Source organism: Glossina fuscipes, unplaced genomic scaffold (genome assembly GCF_014805625.2).
Source record: "Glossina fuscipes isolate IAEA_lab_2018 unplaced genomic scaffold, Yale_Gfus_2 3, whole genome shotgun sequence".
In the NCBI taxonomy this organism is placed as follows: domain Eukaryota; kingdom Metazoa; phylum Arthropoda; class Insecta; order Diptera; family Glossinidae; genus Glossina; species Glossina fuscipes.
This window is the reverse complement of record NW_023998417.1, coordinates 11,115,319-11,131,064: the sequence shown is the minus strand read 5'-3', so window position 1 is coordinate 11,131,064 and position 15,746 is coordinate 11,115,319. Positions and strand designations below refer to the sequence as shown.

The window sequence follows — 15,746 nt, the reverse complement described above, 5'->3', positions numbered from 1 at the left end:
AGTAACAATGACGGAACTTACCCTTGCACTAAGTTGTTTTTCTTTTATTATTGTGTGCGTATAAGTGTTGAAGTCACTTTTTATTCTTTTCTGGAATTTATTTTCAATATTTACTACTACAAACACAAGCATACGTGTATATATATTTATTTATTTATTTCTCACAGGTTTTCTTCTCTTTCTTTCTCATTCTTTCTTTTATTTATTTATTTTTTTTTTTTTTCTTTTTTCCTTTTATACAAATAGATTAATTGGTTTTTGTTTCTTTTTAGGTTGAAAAAAAGTGTAAAATCATTTTCATTTTGTTTCTTTTTGTTTTCTTATTTTTTTTTTTTTGTTTTGGTTGTTTTTTTTTTTTTCTTTTTCTTTTTAAACTACATACTCGTCGGTTTTAGGAATTTAAGTTGTTCTTGTTGGTGTAAAAGTGTTGTAGTTTTTAATGATAAAATGGAGGCATATGGTCAACAAACATTATATTAAATTACACAAACTATTTCAAACATACATTGCAAGTAAAAAAAAAAAAGAAAAAAATTAGAGTAATAATAGTAACGTAATTGTAATAGAATTGTAATAAAAACGAGAAGCAAACGGGAAGAGAAACGTTCTTTAACAATGAAAAAAAAAAAAAAAAAAGAACAGAACTAGTAGTTGTATTCAATATATAAAAAAAGAAAAAAACACATTAACACACCATATATTTTGCTAAACAGTGAGGAATTACAAGTAAAATTATTTTTTCTCTCCCTTTTAAAAACCCCTTAAATAATTTACAAATGTTTCATTTCTAAGTGGTTTGCAGTATAGAAAAATAAACATAAACTAGCGACCGACTACCGACCGACCGCACGACTTTACAGAAGAAAATCACTAAAATTCTTTTAAGATCACTTCAGCTTACGTGATTCGCTTGTTTGAAACTGAAAACTAACTGCATCGTGCAGAAAAAGAGATTATAGTAAAGGCTATTAATCTGCTTTATCTCTCTTATACAAAGAGAGATAGAGGGAGAGAGACTTTATTATGCGACAACACTCAGACTAAATGTATCGATTATCGTCATAGTAATGTTAAAGAACTGCTTTACATTTAATTCAGGGTTTCATTCGGAAATCTTTTCTCGACATTTTGTCGAAAACTTATGTTTATTTTTCTTTTATTAACTGTTGTTTGTGGGCGAGTTTGTTATTAAGTCATCACTATGATGTGTATTATAATATATATATATATATATATATAAATGTATGTATATGTAATCATGTACGTGTTGGGTTATTTAACAACTAATTTCTCATTATTATTATTATTATTATTACGATTCTTTTGTTTTCCTTCGTGTCTCAGTTTAAGTATAAATTTAAATTTCTTATAATAATATATTAACAGCTAACCTTTTTTGAATCCATTGTTCTTCCTTGAGAAAACTCATAAAAAAAAAATAAAAAAAATTCAATTTCAATATGTAGGTATATGGATTCCGGGTGTATGTGTATACGTTCTAAGTATTTCTTACGGTATTGTTGTTAGTTAGAGTGTAGCAAAAGTTGGGATTTTTTGCGGTAAACGCATTCATATACACTTTGTTGTTGTCCAGTCGACATCATTAAAACATTGAGAGGAGTTGACAAGAGCACAAAAGTTATCAGTTATCATACCATTATTATTATTATTATTATTATGTTGATACCGAAAAGATTTTCTTATTAAAGTGATTGTTGTTGTTTTTGTTGTTATAGTAGTTATTGTTGTTCTATTTGGTTATAAGTTGACATCAGAGATTTTTTTTCCTTTCTTTTCATTAAATAAACAAATAAACAAAAAATTTGCACTTTTTACTATTTTTTTTTCTTTTTTTTTTTTTTGTGTCTAACAGGATTTCAATGCGTTGTGGTCTGTAAGTAAAGAGAACAAACAACAATTGGGAAAAATACATATATACACGTAATATTAGAATTAAATATCTATTCGCTGTCGAATGCGAAGTTCGGTTTATATCGAATGTTTGCCCAACACTTTTGCGAGGACATATCTAACTTAAGGAGTATATTTTATTCCTTTCATGACATAACAGAAATATCTCGCTTGTTATAACACAAGTAACACAACACGTATAATTAAATAGAATGATTCAACATGAGCGATTAATTAGTTGTACATTATAGAAAGACGCGATATCAGACGAAGAAATCAAAGAAACAATGGGTGAACATGTGACGTCGGTATGAAAAAAGAAAAAACAGACTTGAGACTTGCAATTAAATAATCGTTAATTAACCAGACAGAGTACATAATTAATTTTCTCTGCTGGTAAAAAACATTTCTTTCGATTTTCATTTAAAATTCATTCCGGCAGCAAAAGTATTTTGAACAAAACTTTATTAATTTCGCATGTCTGTGGTTCGCATTTTACATATAATAATAATAATGTTCAAAATACAATTTAGTTGTAGGTAGCGCTAAACTTAAGAAACAGAAGAAAGAGATACACAGAGCACATTATTGACGAGAACGAAGAGGTAGGAGAACAGGGCGTGCACAAATAATCTTGATTGATAATGTTTGTGCATAAAATTTGAGGTTATGTTTAAAAGGAGTTTATCATGGGATTGTTTGCGTTTTTTTTTTTTTTCAGAGCATTTGATAAAATTCATAAAACTGTAGAGAAAAAGAGAGGAAAAGGAAGAAGAATTTAGTATAAGAAAATGTAAATATAAAAATAAAAAACAATCGAAAAAATATGAAAAATGGTAAACGCATTGAAAGAGAGACAAGCATATTAAAGATCAAAAAAGCAAATAAAAAGCTGTATATATTTATATATTAAAAGTTATAAAACAAATTTCGTACTTCACATTTTTCATCGGGAAAGAGTTCCTTAAATGTTCTCTCTATGACTGGATATCTGCAAAAAACACAAAAAAAGAGAAAATAATAGCATTTAGAAATCCATGCGGTGCAAAACCGATCTTTTAAAAGAGAATCTCAAATCTTTTGATTCAGCAAGCTGTGGGCACCGGACCATCGCTTAACCCACTTAGGTTGCGAAGTGGTCAATTCATCCGTTCGTTCTTAAAACGAGCTCGTACTTGGCCAATTGTGATGCTAATAAGCAAGTATTATGAGCGTAAGTAAATTTCCGCCAATTTTTAGGTGAAATTTTTTGAATTCATCACAAAAGCAAACAATAAAGGAGCGAAATACTTCATTTCAAGCATTAGACATCGCTAGCCACTAGTTGTATCCTTTTGTGCGAAAACTGATCTTTTAACCTATTCGATCTTAAGAGAGACTCAAAAAAATGTTCATATATATACTTACTTTGCATGTAAACCGCCGCCTGGTGGAAGACCTTCAATATTTCTATCTTGCAAAGCTTGCAGCAATTCATAATAATCTGTGATCTGATGAGTTTCTATCTCCTCTGTAACGGAAAAAAAAGAATAATTTAGAAAATTAATTAACAATAAATATAAACTTTTCAAAGATTACTTTCTAACTACTACTCTATAATATTAAATGGGTAGGATTTTTTAAAAACTTAAAAGAAAATAAATGTAAACAATTACAAATAAAATTTATAATTTATAATTTCTTTAGCATTAACAAGCTTTGGTTTAATCAATATCGTAGATAAAGTGTGGTAATAATTTGCTTTCAAGTGATTTGTTGTTGTATGCACCGAAACAACGGATAATCATATCAAGGGGATAGCACAAAGTGGATACAATCGTATACATGAGCGCATGCTTTCTCCAAGGTAAACGAAAAACATTAATAAATAAGGAAAAGAAAAAAAAAAAAACAAAACAAAAAAAAACTGCCATACGATCAATTGGATACATAAAATGAAAACTATATATGTGTAGTAATGTAAGAAAACAATATTATGTTATTGAACAGACAAGACTTTAACGTACCTTATGCTCACTTAACTTCTCTTTGTTTCTTTCTCTCTCACACTCTAAATTTCTCTCACGATTCTCATACGCCAAAATTGTGTTTTTTTTGACATTTTTTTTTTTTTGTTTTTTATTTTTCTTAAGTTACCGTTACAGAAGAAGCAGATTTTACTTTAAGCGTTTCATTTTTATTTTTTTGGTTTATTAGAAAAATGAAGAAATAATAATGAAAATAAACTGAGAATGTATTTTAAAGAAAATTGTTGTTGCTTTTCTAACATAATAATAGGATATTTTATATTAAGGATGAAGAATGCGTTTTGCAATTAGTATCGGGTTCGATAATCGCAAAGAAAGTTACAAATAATTTTTCAAAACAATCTCCTCGAGTTTTATATTATGTTATGTTATTTATTTATCTTTTAGGTTTTTAAAAATTAATATACATAATTAATTACTGGAGTTCATATATTTTCTTTTTAACTAGTATTGTTTGTTTCTCTTTTCTTTTTTTAGTTATTAATAAAATCTATCTGTATATGCTGTAAAATTTGACTAGAGAGTTGCTGTGATAGAAAATTTTCGATTTAATTACAGTGTGAGCATAAGGTCTTACATAATAAATATACGTTTTTAGGTCCGAATAAATTTTGTTTAAAATTAATTCTAATTATCTAAAAAAATTTTTTTTTTTTTTACTTTTTCCATATAAAATTTTTGATTTTCTTTTGCCAGCAGTTCGTGAATTCAGTTCATTTTTTCTATTGCTTTATAGTTACAAATACACTTACCTACGTTTACGTTGTTGGCAATGTACTTATTATAATTATTTTAATATTTTTCGCAAAATTATAATATAGGTTTCTCTACAATTTCTATACTTTACTCAATTCCATAAAATTTTAAGACGCTTCAGTTAATTGTCATCGGATTTCTCTAATTTCGACTATTAAATTACTATAAAATGAAAAATCTATAGAAAAATATTTTTTTGGTTGCGTGTGTGTAAAGGGATTACTATTCTATATGAGAAATTCATTCAAGTAAATTATGGCTTCATGCCCTATCGTCTATCCACCACCTAGGGTACAAGAAAAGATAATTAAATGAAAATTTAAAGTATTATTATAGTGGCTTGTACTAGTCATGCAATTAGTCAAGAGTATTAATATTAAGGTAGTAAGGCCATGAAATTTTAAAACTATATTATGGGTGTAGGAACTCATTGTTGGTCTTCTTTTTAATATTTCTAAGAATTTCACACGAGTGTATGAACATTAAGGGCATATATAACAAGTTGGAGTGGAGCTTGTGATTGGATTAGTTGGATTTTGAAAATGCCAACACAGGGACAGAGGAGTGGCTGAACGTAAACGAACGAATGACTAATCTATAATGAGCAGGTAGGAAAAACGACCACCAAGTCAATATTCAGTGTCCACGTATTGAGCGTCACGCATTCCTATTTGATCGAAACTGTAGCAAGTGCTTAGCCCGTAAAAGCATAATAATACTAATCGATTGGATATGCATCCTCTAGACTGTGGCCATCACTTTCTAATTCTTTCCCTTTCCTCTCTTCTTTCGTTTTACTCGAATAGGGGACATCCCCTGAATGATTCGTCATACTTAAGGACCAAAAAAAAAAAATTTAGATTTTGAGCTCTTTGGAAAGTGATTGTTGAAAGAGAAAATTACCGTAAGTCCAAGTGGTGATAAGAAAGAAAAGGGGATTTTTTTTTATATCCATTACTGATAGATCGACTCTCTTCTCAACTTTAGAGAAATCCTAAAGCGTACGGAGACCAACGCGGCTCCGAAATGTAATTACAATTGAATGTTTGCCTACCTTTTGTCTGTCTTCGAAGATGAAAGAGTGTCCCTGGAGAGGTCTTTCAATATAAAAAAGTCTCAAATTTCTATATATATATATTCGTTGAAGGTTATTAATAGAGATGGAATTTTTTAAAACTTTCAGAAGACGAAAAACATATAAACACATTTAGACTATAAGTTGGTAAAATACTTTAGGAATTTCCTCCATTCGATTAATATCTCAAATTCGTGCTAAGAAGGGAATGTAAATGTTTTAGATTTATATCTTGATTTAGTAAGCCTTAGCAAATTAGCGAAATCGAAGATAATGAGCGTCATTATCAAATGTAAACCACACTGCGTAAGTTATAAGAGAGAAGACGGAAAAGACACAACAATGTTAAGGAAAAGATCTTTAAGGTCGTAGTATAATATTCAAACTTTATATAATATTTTAGATATTGAGCAATTTTCGAACTCAAATGCGTGAAATAATTACGATTTGAGATGTGACGAGGACTAAACTAAAGTATAAAGATAGTAATAGATTTCCTGTAAATGGTGGTGAATGGGAATTCGCTTTAAAACACTTATCGAGAAGACGAAGGTAAAAATATGATTATTCGAAATACTTAATTACTTATCGATAATAATATTATATGTATCTACTGTATGTGTGTAATAATAATAGGTAAAGTAAGGCGGTGGCAGTTTCTAATTGTGACTTGTTGTCTAAGTTTCTTTCATTAATTATTGAAAAAAAAAAAAAAACTAACCATAACGGAAAGCATCTCATTGGCAATAAATAAATAATTACTTGCATTCAGTAACTAATCTATACGAAATACCGATTATATTTAAAACTACTGAAATTAATTTATCTACAAAAAATCGAACGATTCGTATTAATAGTAATAATAGTTTTTCTAATATTTTTAGTTGATTTTCGATATACTTTCGATTATTAATAAATTTTTCTAATGCGGTTATAGAATTGAAAAAAGCATTTGCTAACTAGATTTTCTAAATATGGTAAATATTATTCTACGCGAAAAAAAAAATTCGAATATTTACGAAATAAGTACATATTTAAACGTTTGCTTTCAGATTTCCTTTAACAAACGCTCTTTACTAATTTACATATTTACGGCTTTAAAAATATTAACAAGTTTTATAATTATCTTTGGCATTTACCCCGGGGGTCAATATTATTAAAAAATAACAAAAGAAATAAATAATTGTTAAACAAAAAACTAAAGCTTTAAAATTTTATAATACTGTTTGGTTTTTTTTCTCTTTTTTTTTTTTTTTTTTTTTTTTTTTTTTTTTTTTTTGTTATAAGGGTATAAGGAGCGAGGGAAACAAAAATTCAATTACGGAAGAATCGAATAGAATGGGATAGAGCAGCACGAAATCGGAATAAAAATTTTTTCAAATTTCAAATTTTTATAAAAGGGGGAAAAATGTGTGTGTGTGTGTGTGTGTATGTGTGTTTGTATATATATGTATATAGCAATCATTAGAAACAAAAGAATAGACGATTTAAACAACCTCTTGTGATTTCCTCAATTTGTTTCTCCAACCGTTTATCGGCTTCTAGCGCCTCTTCAGTTGGTTTAGGTGCTCCGGGGAAGGCAATTATTATAATGCTCATATTATCACGGCTGCCCTGTAATAAGGATAATAACTAGAAATCGTAGTGTTTATTAATTATCGTGTTTTGAGATACGGTACCTTGTGCAAACATGTATCAATGACCTGATTGGCTATGGTTACCAAATCGTTAGTGATTTTCAGCCTCGAGTGTATAAAACTGCAGACGTCCTCGTTGCTCATTACATCCCAGATGCCATCGCAAGCTAAAACTAAGAATTCATCCATATCTTGACGACTTTGACAAAAGATTTCTGGTTCCGGCGAAACTAATTGTTCGCACTGACCCTTTTCTTTAACATTTTTAAAATCGTAGTCGCCAAGTGCTCGCGAAACGGCCAAAGTCCCATTGACTCGTTTGATCATAACACTTCCACCAGCATTGTGAATACGTTCCTTTTCCACCGGCAAGATAGGTTTGTGATCTTGCGTTGCAAATACCGGTGCACCTTGACGACACAATACCGCCCGCGAATCTCCACAGTTAGCAATATAAACTTGCGTAGGCGATACGAAAGCACATACCGCGGTAGTGCCTCCACATTTTTCTGCATTTTGATTAAGTTCAGGTAACTTGCGCATCACTTCATCGATGTGCAAAAAACCGGTACGTATACCCTTCACGTGGTCACCATTTCTAAACTCTTCGGTACTGGTAATGTTATCTAACAGATGCTTGGCACAATGTTCAGATACTTTACAGCCTGCATGGCCGTCGAAAACGGCAAAAAAACTCCATTCATCAAGACCTTCAGCAAGCCCGACTCGCGCATAGTAAGCGTCTTCCATTTCGCAACGCCATCCTTGCATAGAACTGACACCGTAAAGTAACTTGTTGCCTTCGCCAGAGTCATTGTGCTTAATGGTTTTCGGTTTATCGAGAAATCCGCCCATCTTGCCTTAACATGCTGTGTGTATTCAAAGCGGGCAAATTGCAAACTCTAACGAGTTTACCTGTGAATAACAACGACGACGAAGACGACGACGACGACCACGACTCTCCGCACACAAAACCGTTATTGGAATTTTACAAAATTCCGATTTAACTTTTGAAGTTTATGATAAAAACCAACTGAGAGGTAGAAGGTGAGCGTTGAAAAGCGTACTTAGTTCTGTAAAATATTGAATACCTGGAGGAGCGAAAGAAACCGAAAGCACAATTTAATATTTGATATTGGCTTTGTATTTAAATACATAATGAAAAAACACCAGTTGCAACACAAAACGAAAGATACGTGCAAAGCGGAAAAAAAAATGAAAATCAATAAAATATGACAAAACGCAGACGCAATATTTTTCCACCTGGAAAATCCTTAATTCTCAATATTCAACATCAGGCGTGTCAAACTAGTTTAACATCAAGGGCTCCGTAAGGAATTATGCAATCTTCCAAAAATCGTTTTGAAAATTTGAAAACTAGACATATATAGAAAATAATTTTTTATATTATATATTTTGTATTGAGAATACTTCTCCAAATTTAGCATATGAAATGTGAATTCACTGTTCAGACGGATATGGCACATTCACCTAGTGTTTGACATGCCTGCGATGAAACAGAGGATGCATTGCAAACATTGACAGGCAGTCATAAGTACATGACTGAGAGAGATCTTAATTATGTCCAAAAGCTGGCCTACATTCAAGTAAAATACATTTCATCCCAATAACTTAAATTAATTTCTTTACGAAAAAAGAAAATTTTATCACAAAGCAACGCGCTCAATAGAATTATATCATAACCATTCTACTATTTTACGGTGGCCCTTTAGTTACTTTGTTATTGTATTAAATTCCGACATTTAAATTTTTTTATATATTTGCGATTTCATTCCTCACCAATTTACGCGTTTTGCACGAAAATTAAAATTAACATCATTGTAGATTATTGTAGAAAATTTAAAAAGAAAAATCTATTTGTACACAAAAACTGCATAAATCTCGCGAGTTTCTTTCTTATGAATGCGCTTTCAATAGAGTTCCTTATAAAAAAAAAAAAATTGAATCAAAGAAACACAGAACAAATGACAGTTTAACATGAAAAAGAAAGATGAGGAAATTTTTCAATGTTTTGCTTCACTCAGCTAAGAGGATTCTCTCAATTGTATAGTATTGCCAGACCAAATGTTTAATTACAATTATTTTTTAGTAGGCTTTACCTACGGTAGTTTTTATAAATGTGCGAAAAAATTAATAAAAATTAAATGAATATATGTGTATATATTTATATATTCAAGCAATGTGTTATTTTTTAGACTCCATATATATAATATATTCTATTTAATCATGGACAAGATGACCAACGAAAAACATATCTTACGCTGATTCTAAGTTACTGAAAATGGACTATAAACAATGCATAGGAATGGATAAATATATCAATAAAATTACTCCACAATTTGAGAATAAACCGACACGCAACTAAATGGTAGCTTGGGAGCCCCAAAGTTTAATGCGAATTCGTTGTACGACCAGAGAATTAATAGAGAGCTTTTTGATTTGTATTCGTTAACTTGTGAATCCAGTTTAGTTAAATTCGAATTAAATTCTGATAAGCATTTTTTAGCATTTGATTTTCATATTTGCTTTCTTTTCGCATCTTGTCTTATTATATTTTCTATAGTGTTTGTATTCTTGATGAGCGTAGAATTCTAAATTGACGCCCGTTGCCGCATATATGCTACGGTCGGATGGGAAATAGAAAGATCATCCACATATTCGGTAAGCACAACAGGAAAGAAACTCGTACCTTATTATTTATGACAGTTGATGATTTAAAACCCGAATGTTTGTCAATGCCCGCCAAAACAGGTTTGCAATGGGTATTTAATTTGTATATATTTAAATCAAGTAGATGCGGTAGGTGTAGATTGACGCATTTCTTCGTCACGTCCAGAATAGTCATCAAAAATATGGACATGGGTACCCAAGTAGGTGAAAGTCTTGATCAAATTTTCGCAAGCGATATATATCTTTCATTAATGGCAAATTTTGACAAATTTTTATTCATATTCAACATTTTCGTCCAAATGTATAACAGTAGTTCAATAATCAATAAAAAATGATGTCTAAATGGCAAGGGTATACTATTTTCGTTTTTCAAAATGTTGCAAAGAATTATTACAACCTACGTTGCAGATAGCTTAAAACCCTCTTTGCACGGAATTTCATATCGACTTATAAGTGGACATAAGGAGCATTGCTTAAAGGACAGCGACTTTAATCAAAGTTTGTTTATACCGATAATTCTTTATTTGATTTTTAGGCAAGGCGATTCGTTCAATGTCTGCCATAACCTATATTTATTTAAATATTGTTAATGTGATTTAACAGACTATTTGTAAGCCATATTTAGCTACATCATCTTACATACGGGTTCTTGATAACCCTCAATTAACTCTTAAAAAAATTTACGCTTTTATTGTATCTAGCAAAAGCTCTTTCTAAAAATATTTTATCATTCAGCTGAAAGCACTAACTTTAGCTTCAAAGATCGCAACCTTAAAATAATGACACACGTCATTTTCTGCCAATTGTACGCGAGTCCATATATTGATTTCTTGCATTTTTAATTTTTAAATGTTTCTGTTTGCAAGCTTGCAGAAAGCTGCCGGTTGCAATCGTTGGAATATATTTCAAAGAAGAATACATGGCTGAATCGATTCAGCTCTTCACATTGATTAGAAACGCATAAATTTTTCCAGATGACCTAATTTAATGTAATGATATCCATGGAAACTGGCAATCTCTGTTGATGTAACACAATATAATCACCAAAAATTGCGTAAGTCATCAATACTCTGGACACTATTAATACTCGATTGTATTTTCAAGTGTTTCCCGCAATATCATTACTTTCTACATGTCTACTTCATCCTTTCGGTCCACTGAAAGTCGGTTTCTTAAAGTGGAACATTCGAATTTGGCAATTCTGAATAGAGAGAAGGAAGAGAGATTTAAAGATTCCCTACACTAACTTCTCTTGAGAATTTCATATAATTTCATTGTAAACATATGAAATATTTAGAGAATTGTAAGATATAGAAATAATTGGAAAGAAAAAAATATAAATTAAAACCCAATTTCTTAAAAAAAACGTTCCCTTTTGTTAAATGAAATTAATGCGATATTTAGAAATCTTAGAAACGATTGTTTACGAAATCGTTACTCTGAAGCAAGATTCTAAAATTAGAAAATACAATATGACAACATCACTGGCCAATCAATTGCATTGTTTTGCAAAAGGAACCGGTGGCTAATACAAGCAAAAAATCGGCAATTCCTCTATTATACAGTACAATTTCATTAGGGGGAAAATTCTGAAAAATTTACATTTATGAACAAACCAACGCTTTTAAGAATAATAATGTGGAAAATTTTAGTTGAAAAAGAAAATTGAAAAGTTTGTAAATATCTTACAAAGGGTTGATTTCTTCCACTTAATAGCACATTGGATATTTTTTTCTTTTTTTTTTCGATAACGACGATTCAGTAACACGCTTTTATACTCTTTTCTTGAAATATTCGATTAACGTATAACACACGCGCACACACCAGGCCTTTTTTTAGTAAAACATGAAGTCTTTCTTAAAAATTTTAATTTGGTTAAAACAAAATAAACTAACAATTCTTTTCTTCTCCACAACAAAACTTTGATTACAATATTAGCACAATGTTGCCAACATACATTTATTTTTATTTGTGCGCATAAAAGACGATTTCGCAAAAAAACTACAAACTTTTTCAAACCACTTGCTTTTGAATAATAAACACAAATTTATTAAAAAGCAGCAGATCGAAAAAAACTTTATTAAATTTATGGCTTAAATAAATATATTTAGTGTTTCACATATTGCAATATCTCGTTTAATATTTCAGAGTATAATTTTGTTAGGCTGATAGGTTTTTCACTTGTCATCACTTAAGGAGAGCAATAAAATGATTCGCTCTCCTTTTAATATCGTAACTGAATTTTTCAATGAATTTAAGAAAGGTGGCCAGTTGTAACAAAAATTCTTAGTACATAGGCAGTGAGAAAATTGAAAAATTGAATTAATACTTGTATTAATTTTAATGAACTAACTATTGATAACTATGAACGCAGTAATAATGCTTATTCTTAAATATCAGATAAAACTTCAGATAAAAAGCGAACTAAAGAGGACGAAAAAGAGGTGAAATTTATTTTCAGTATTCAGTTAAAAATATAAGTTTTTTCTTTTGATGTATACTTAACCTACTTATTCTTCTAGAATTCAGCAAATCAATAACAAGCGGGTTAATCACGTAACTTAAACTTATGTTTGCCTTCAGATTCAGCGATCGCGCTGCTTGGGATTCTTCGACAGTTTTTTTTCAAAACTGTCTGGGTTTTCTCGACATGAAATCTAAACAGCGCGATCGCGCTGCTTGGTACTCAAACGGTTAAGCGTGAGAACAGCATATAAGAGAGAGAAAGAAAGAGAGAAAGAAAGAGAGAGAAAGAGCTTATATAAAATGTATGGTGTTTAGTTAGCAAAATCACAAACTTTGCAAAACGATGCTTTATAGATTGTTTCATTTCATAAATCGTAAGTTGCAGACATTTCAGATGTTTCGCAATTTTCCACAATATACGATATTCGCATAAGGTGATGCAAAGAGCAAAATATGTTTCTTTCTTATTTCATTCTCTCTTATGAGAATATGCAAGAGATTGCGCCCCTAACATCTATTTCCCGCAGTTACAGCAAGTAAATAGGTTTGTGTCTAAAGAATCTATCAATGTTACCAGATTTTTAGTTGAAAAAAAAAAACTGTAGAATTTATTAAAAAATAAACTCTACAGTGTGCAATAGTTGACTTACAAAATTTTATTTTATTAACTTTTGAAATAATAATAATTTTAGCTTATAATTAGATTATCAAAGAGTACAAGGCCATTTCTTTGAGATAAATAACTACTACTATCACACAATTGAATGACGCGGTTGGTGCACTTGTCCGTCTCTGAAATACCTGCTTACCCAGTCTTACCTAGTTACCGGCCCGCCTTTGATGATAACCGACAAAGCAAATCTAAAAAATTGTCGTTTGGTTTATGATTCTTCTAATTAAAAAATATTTTCTTTATAGATTCTTGGCAATTTATTGTTTTTAAGATTTCTAAAAAAGGAAAAATAAAAAAAAAAAATAATAATAATAATAAAATAAAAACTGAATGCAATTGAAAACAGTTCATGTCTACAAATAAACAAAAATAAAATCTGTTTGTAAAACGTTATCCAGATAATCATATATAATGCACATAAAGTCATACAAACTATATATAAAGGTAGATATATTGTAAAAATAAAAACAAGCATGAAAAACATTAAAAAAAAAGAAACAAAAACAAAACGTGCCGTGTGTGGAAACAATTATTGTACATAAGTACATACTTTCAAGTGGACAGTTTTATGAGCTACGAACAACTTAATTATTAGGTTTGACATTTCGTAAGATTTCTTTTACCGAGTGAGAGGTCAGTTGGTCATAAATCAATTACTACAAATAAAAGAACATTCAGACAAACCGAACACTTGTGCAATGAACGTTTTAGATAAAAAAAAAACAACAATAACAACAACAAAACAACAACAGAATTACTGGATTTTCGTTTCTCACGTATGTGAAAAAATAATTTTGTTACTGCAGTGAAGATAGCTCACCAAGATTTTTTGTGCTCTACTTGCTTGAGTGGAACCACAGGCGAAAACTCGGGTTTTCTGTTAGCTTCCAATGTCCTTGAAGACATATCAAAAATCGTGAAGGCGTTTATCCTCTTCTGCAGTAACTACACACAAAATCTACGGGATAATTGACAGTTATAGCCGAATTGTTCTTCTTGTAATAATAACATAAGGCTTAGGTTTCTTCATCTCTTTATGTCACCATAAGTCAGACAATAAGTAGTACTTTGTAGCTAAGACATGCACCAAAAAAAATGTAAACTACTTCGATGGGTTATCTTCGCCTAATTGGACGCAGGTGTGTGTGTAAGAGACTCTATGTGGGAATTGGTACGGTTTCATTAATTCACTCAATACAAAAAATATTTGGAGAAGTATTTCGTTTGTTTTTATTATCAGTTTCCATTTTTCGTTTTTTTGCTATGGCAGAAAATTTTCAACCTATACACCCTATGCCCTAAGCTATAAGATTCAATTGGTGACTCCTGCGCACAGTCGATCTAAGTTTACCTATGAAATTATAATGAAATTGCGAATCTTTTCATTTCTGATTCTTTATGAGATGTTTCAAGTACCACAGATTAATTTGAAAGTCCAAATCTCTACCACCATTGCAAAAAGGCATTCATCCAAACATTTCAGAAGCAGAAAAAGTGGAGGAGAAGAGCAGCATCTGAATTTTCGATATCTATTGTTCTTTTTTATTTTTTTTCAATCTCTTGATTTTATTCAAAGGAAAATTTAAAGCAAATTAAACTTTTTAAATTCACAACAAAAAGGTCATTTTTTTTTCTTCTTTTATTTAAAAGCATTAAAAAAACAACAAGCCAATATTCAAAATCTAGTTCAAGTAAAAGTTGTTAAGCGTCCTCAGCGTTTCGATTGGCGGGAGAAGGATTGTATTTGCCAAACCGACGAGCAACTTTGCAACAGGAAATCGATTTTTGTATCAATAAATTTTCAACAGGTTCGATATCATTTAGACGATCAAATATAATATAATCTATGTAATTCTGTCCGTCCCTCTGTCTAATAATGATAAATTGTTATCGCCATGACAACATATAAGACTTAATGCTTTGACAAAAGTCATCATCATCAACAGAAACATTTATCCTCCAATGATTTTTGTATATAACACATATACGCTGACATACAGATACACACACACACACACACACACACACACACACACACACACACATACAAACGCACGTACGCAAACACTTATGTATAGATGTAGATATATGCATATCGAAATGATTGTTACTTGTTTTATGTCAGGGGGGACCGATTAAAACATGTTAATAACTCTATTAAAACGATAATTCAATATGTACCGCGTGCATATGTGTAAGTGAACTTTTACGTATACGAGCATACAACAAACAATAACAGCAACATTACTGTTAAACAAGTAAGAAAGGCGTATACTATAGAAGACTTTAAACGAATTTTGGACACCTCTTGCTACGAGGCAAACATATTAAATGTACTTGATTTCCTATTAAATATGGGCGTGTCATATAGGGCATTTCGTAAGGAATAGGGAAGACTATAAGAATGCAAGCCAAGTTCGCAAGTCAATCACGGTATAGATGGCCTTAAAAATCCTAATAGTGTTAATGTGGACGGATAGGCAGACTGCATGCCAGTTTTGCACGACAAA

The 15,746-nt window shown here is 30.6% G+C and overlaps 2 protein-coding genes across 4 annotated transcripts in view; both read right to left on the bottom strand.

Annotated features, from left to right (window-relative positions):
* The window catches only part of LOC119635170 (mitochondrial 2-oxoglutarate/malate carrier protein), a 30,401-nt gene extending 30,251 nt beyond the window's left edge, over positions 1 to 150 (bottom strand). Inside the window, exon 1 of the mRNA XM_038029810.1 lies at positions 22 to 150. The gene's annotated coding sequence lies outside the window, so the exon portion shown is untranslated. The remainder of the gene's footprint in view (positions 1 to 21) is intronic.
* Positions 151 to 1,848: 1,698 nt separating this feature from the next.
* On the bottom strand, positions 1,849 to 12,043 carry LOC119634738 (protein phosphatase 1B). 3 transcript variants are annotated; one of them, XM_038029077.1, is made up of 6 exons: positions 11,787 to 12,040; positions 7,449 to 8,497; positions 7,266 to 7,383; positions 3,319 to 3,421; positions 2,848 to 2,902; positions 1,849 to 1,892 (listed from the first exon to the last, which is right to left on the bottom strand). In XM_038029077.1, the coding sequence occupies exons 2-6, from the start codon at positions 8,259 to 8,261 to the stop codon at positions 1,878 to 1,880; spliced, it is 1,104 nt and encodes a 367-aa protein (XP_037885005.1). In that variant the 5' UTR covers positions 8,262 to 8,497; positions 11,787 to 12,040; the 3' UTR covers positions 1,849 to 1,877. The 3 variants fall into 3 exon arrangements, with proteins under 3 accessions (XP_037885005.1, XP_037885002.1, XP_037885004.1); XM_038029074.1 differs by lacking the exon at positions 1,849 to 1,892 and adding an exon at positions 2,373 to 2,655 and having other exon boundaries at positions 11,787 to 12,043; XM_038029076.1 differs by lacking the exons at positions 1,849 to 1,892; positions 11,787 to 12,040 and adding exons at positions 2,373 to 2,655; positions 9,207 to 9,362.
* Between the last annotated feature and the right edge of the window lie 3,703 nt (positions 12,044 to 15,746).

Bases quoted from the DNA above. Each gene is read 5' to 3' on its own strand.
- LOC119634738 (XM_038029074.1), bottom strand. From the start codon at position 8,261: ATGGGCGGATTTCTCGATAAACCGAAAACCATTAAGCACAATGACTCT. The intron at 7,384-7,448 runs GTACCGTATCTC...TCCTTATTACAG, and splicing joins TTGATACATGTTTGCACAAG to GGCAGCCGTGATAATATGAG. The intron at 3,422-7,265 runs GTTGTTTAAATC...TTTCCGTTACAG, and splicing joins AATTGAGGAAATCACAAGAG to AGGAGATAGAAACTCATCAG.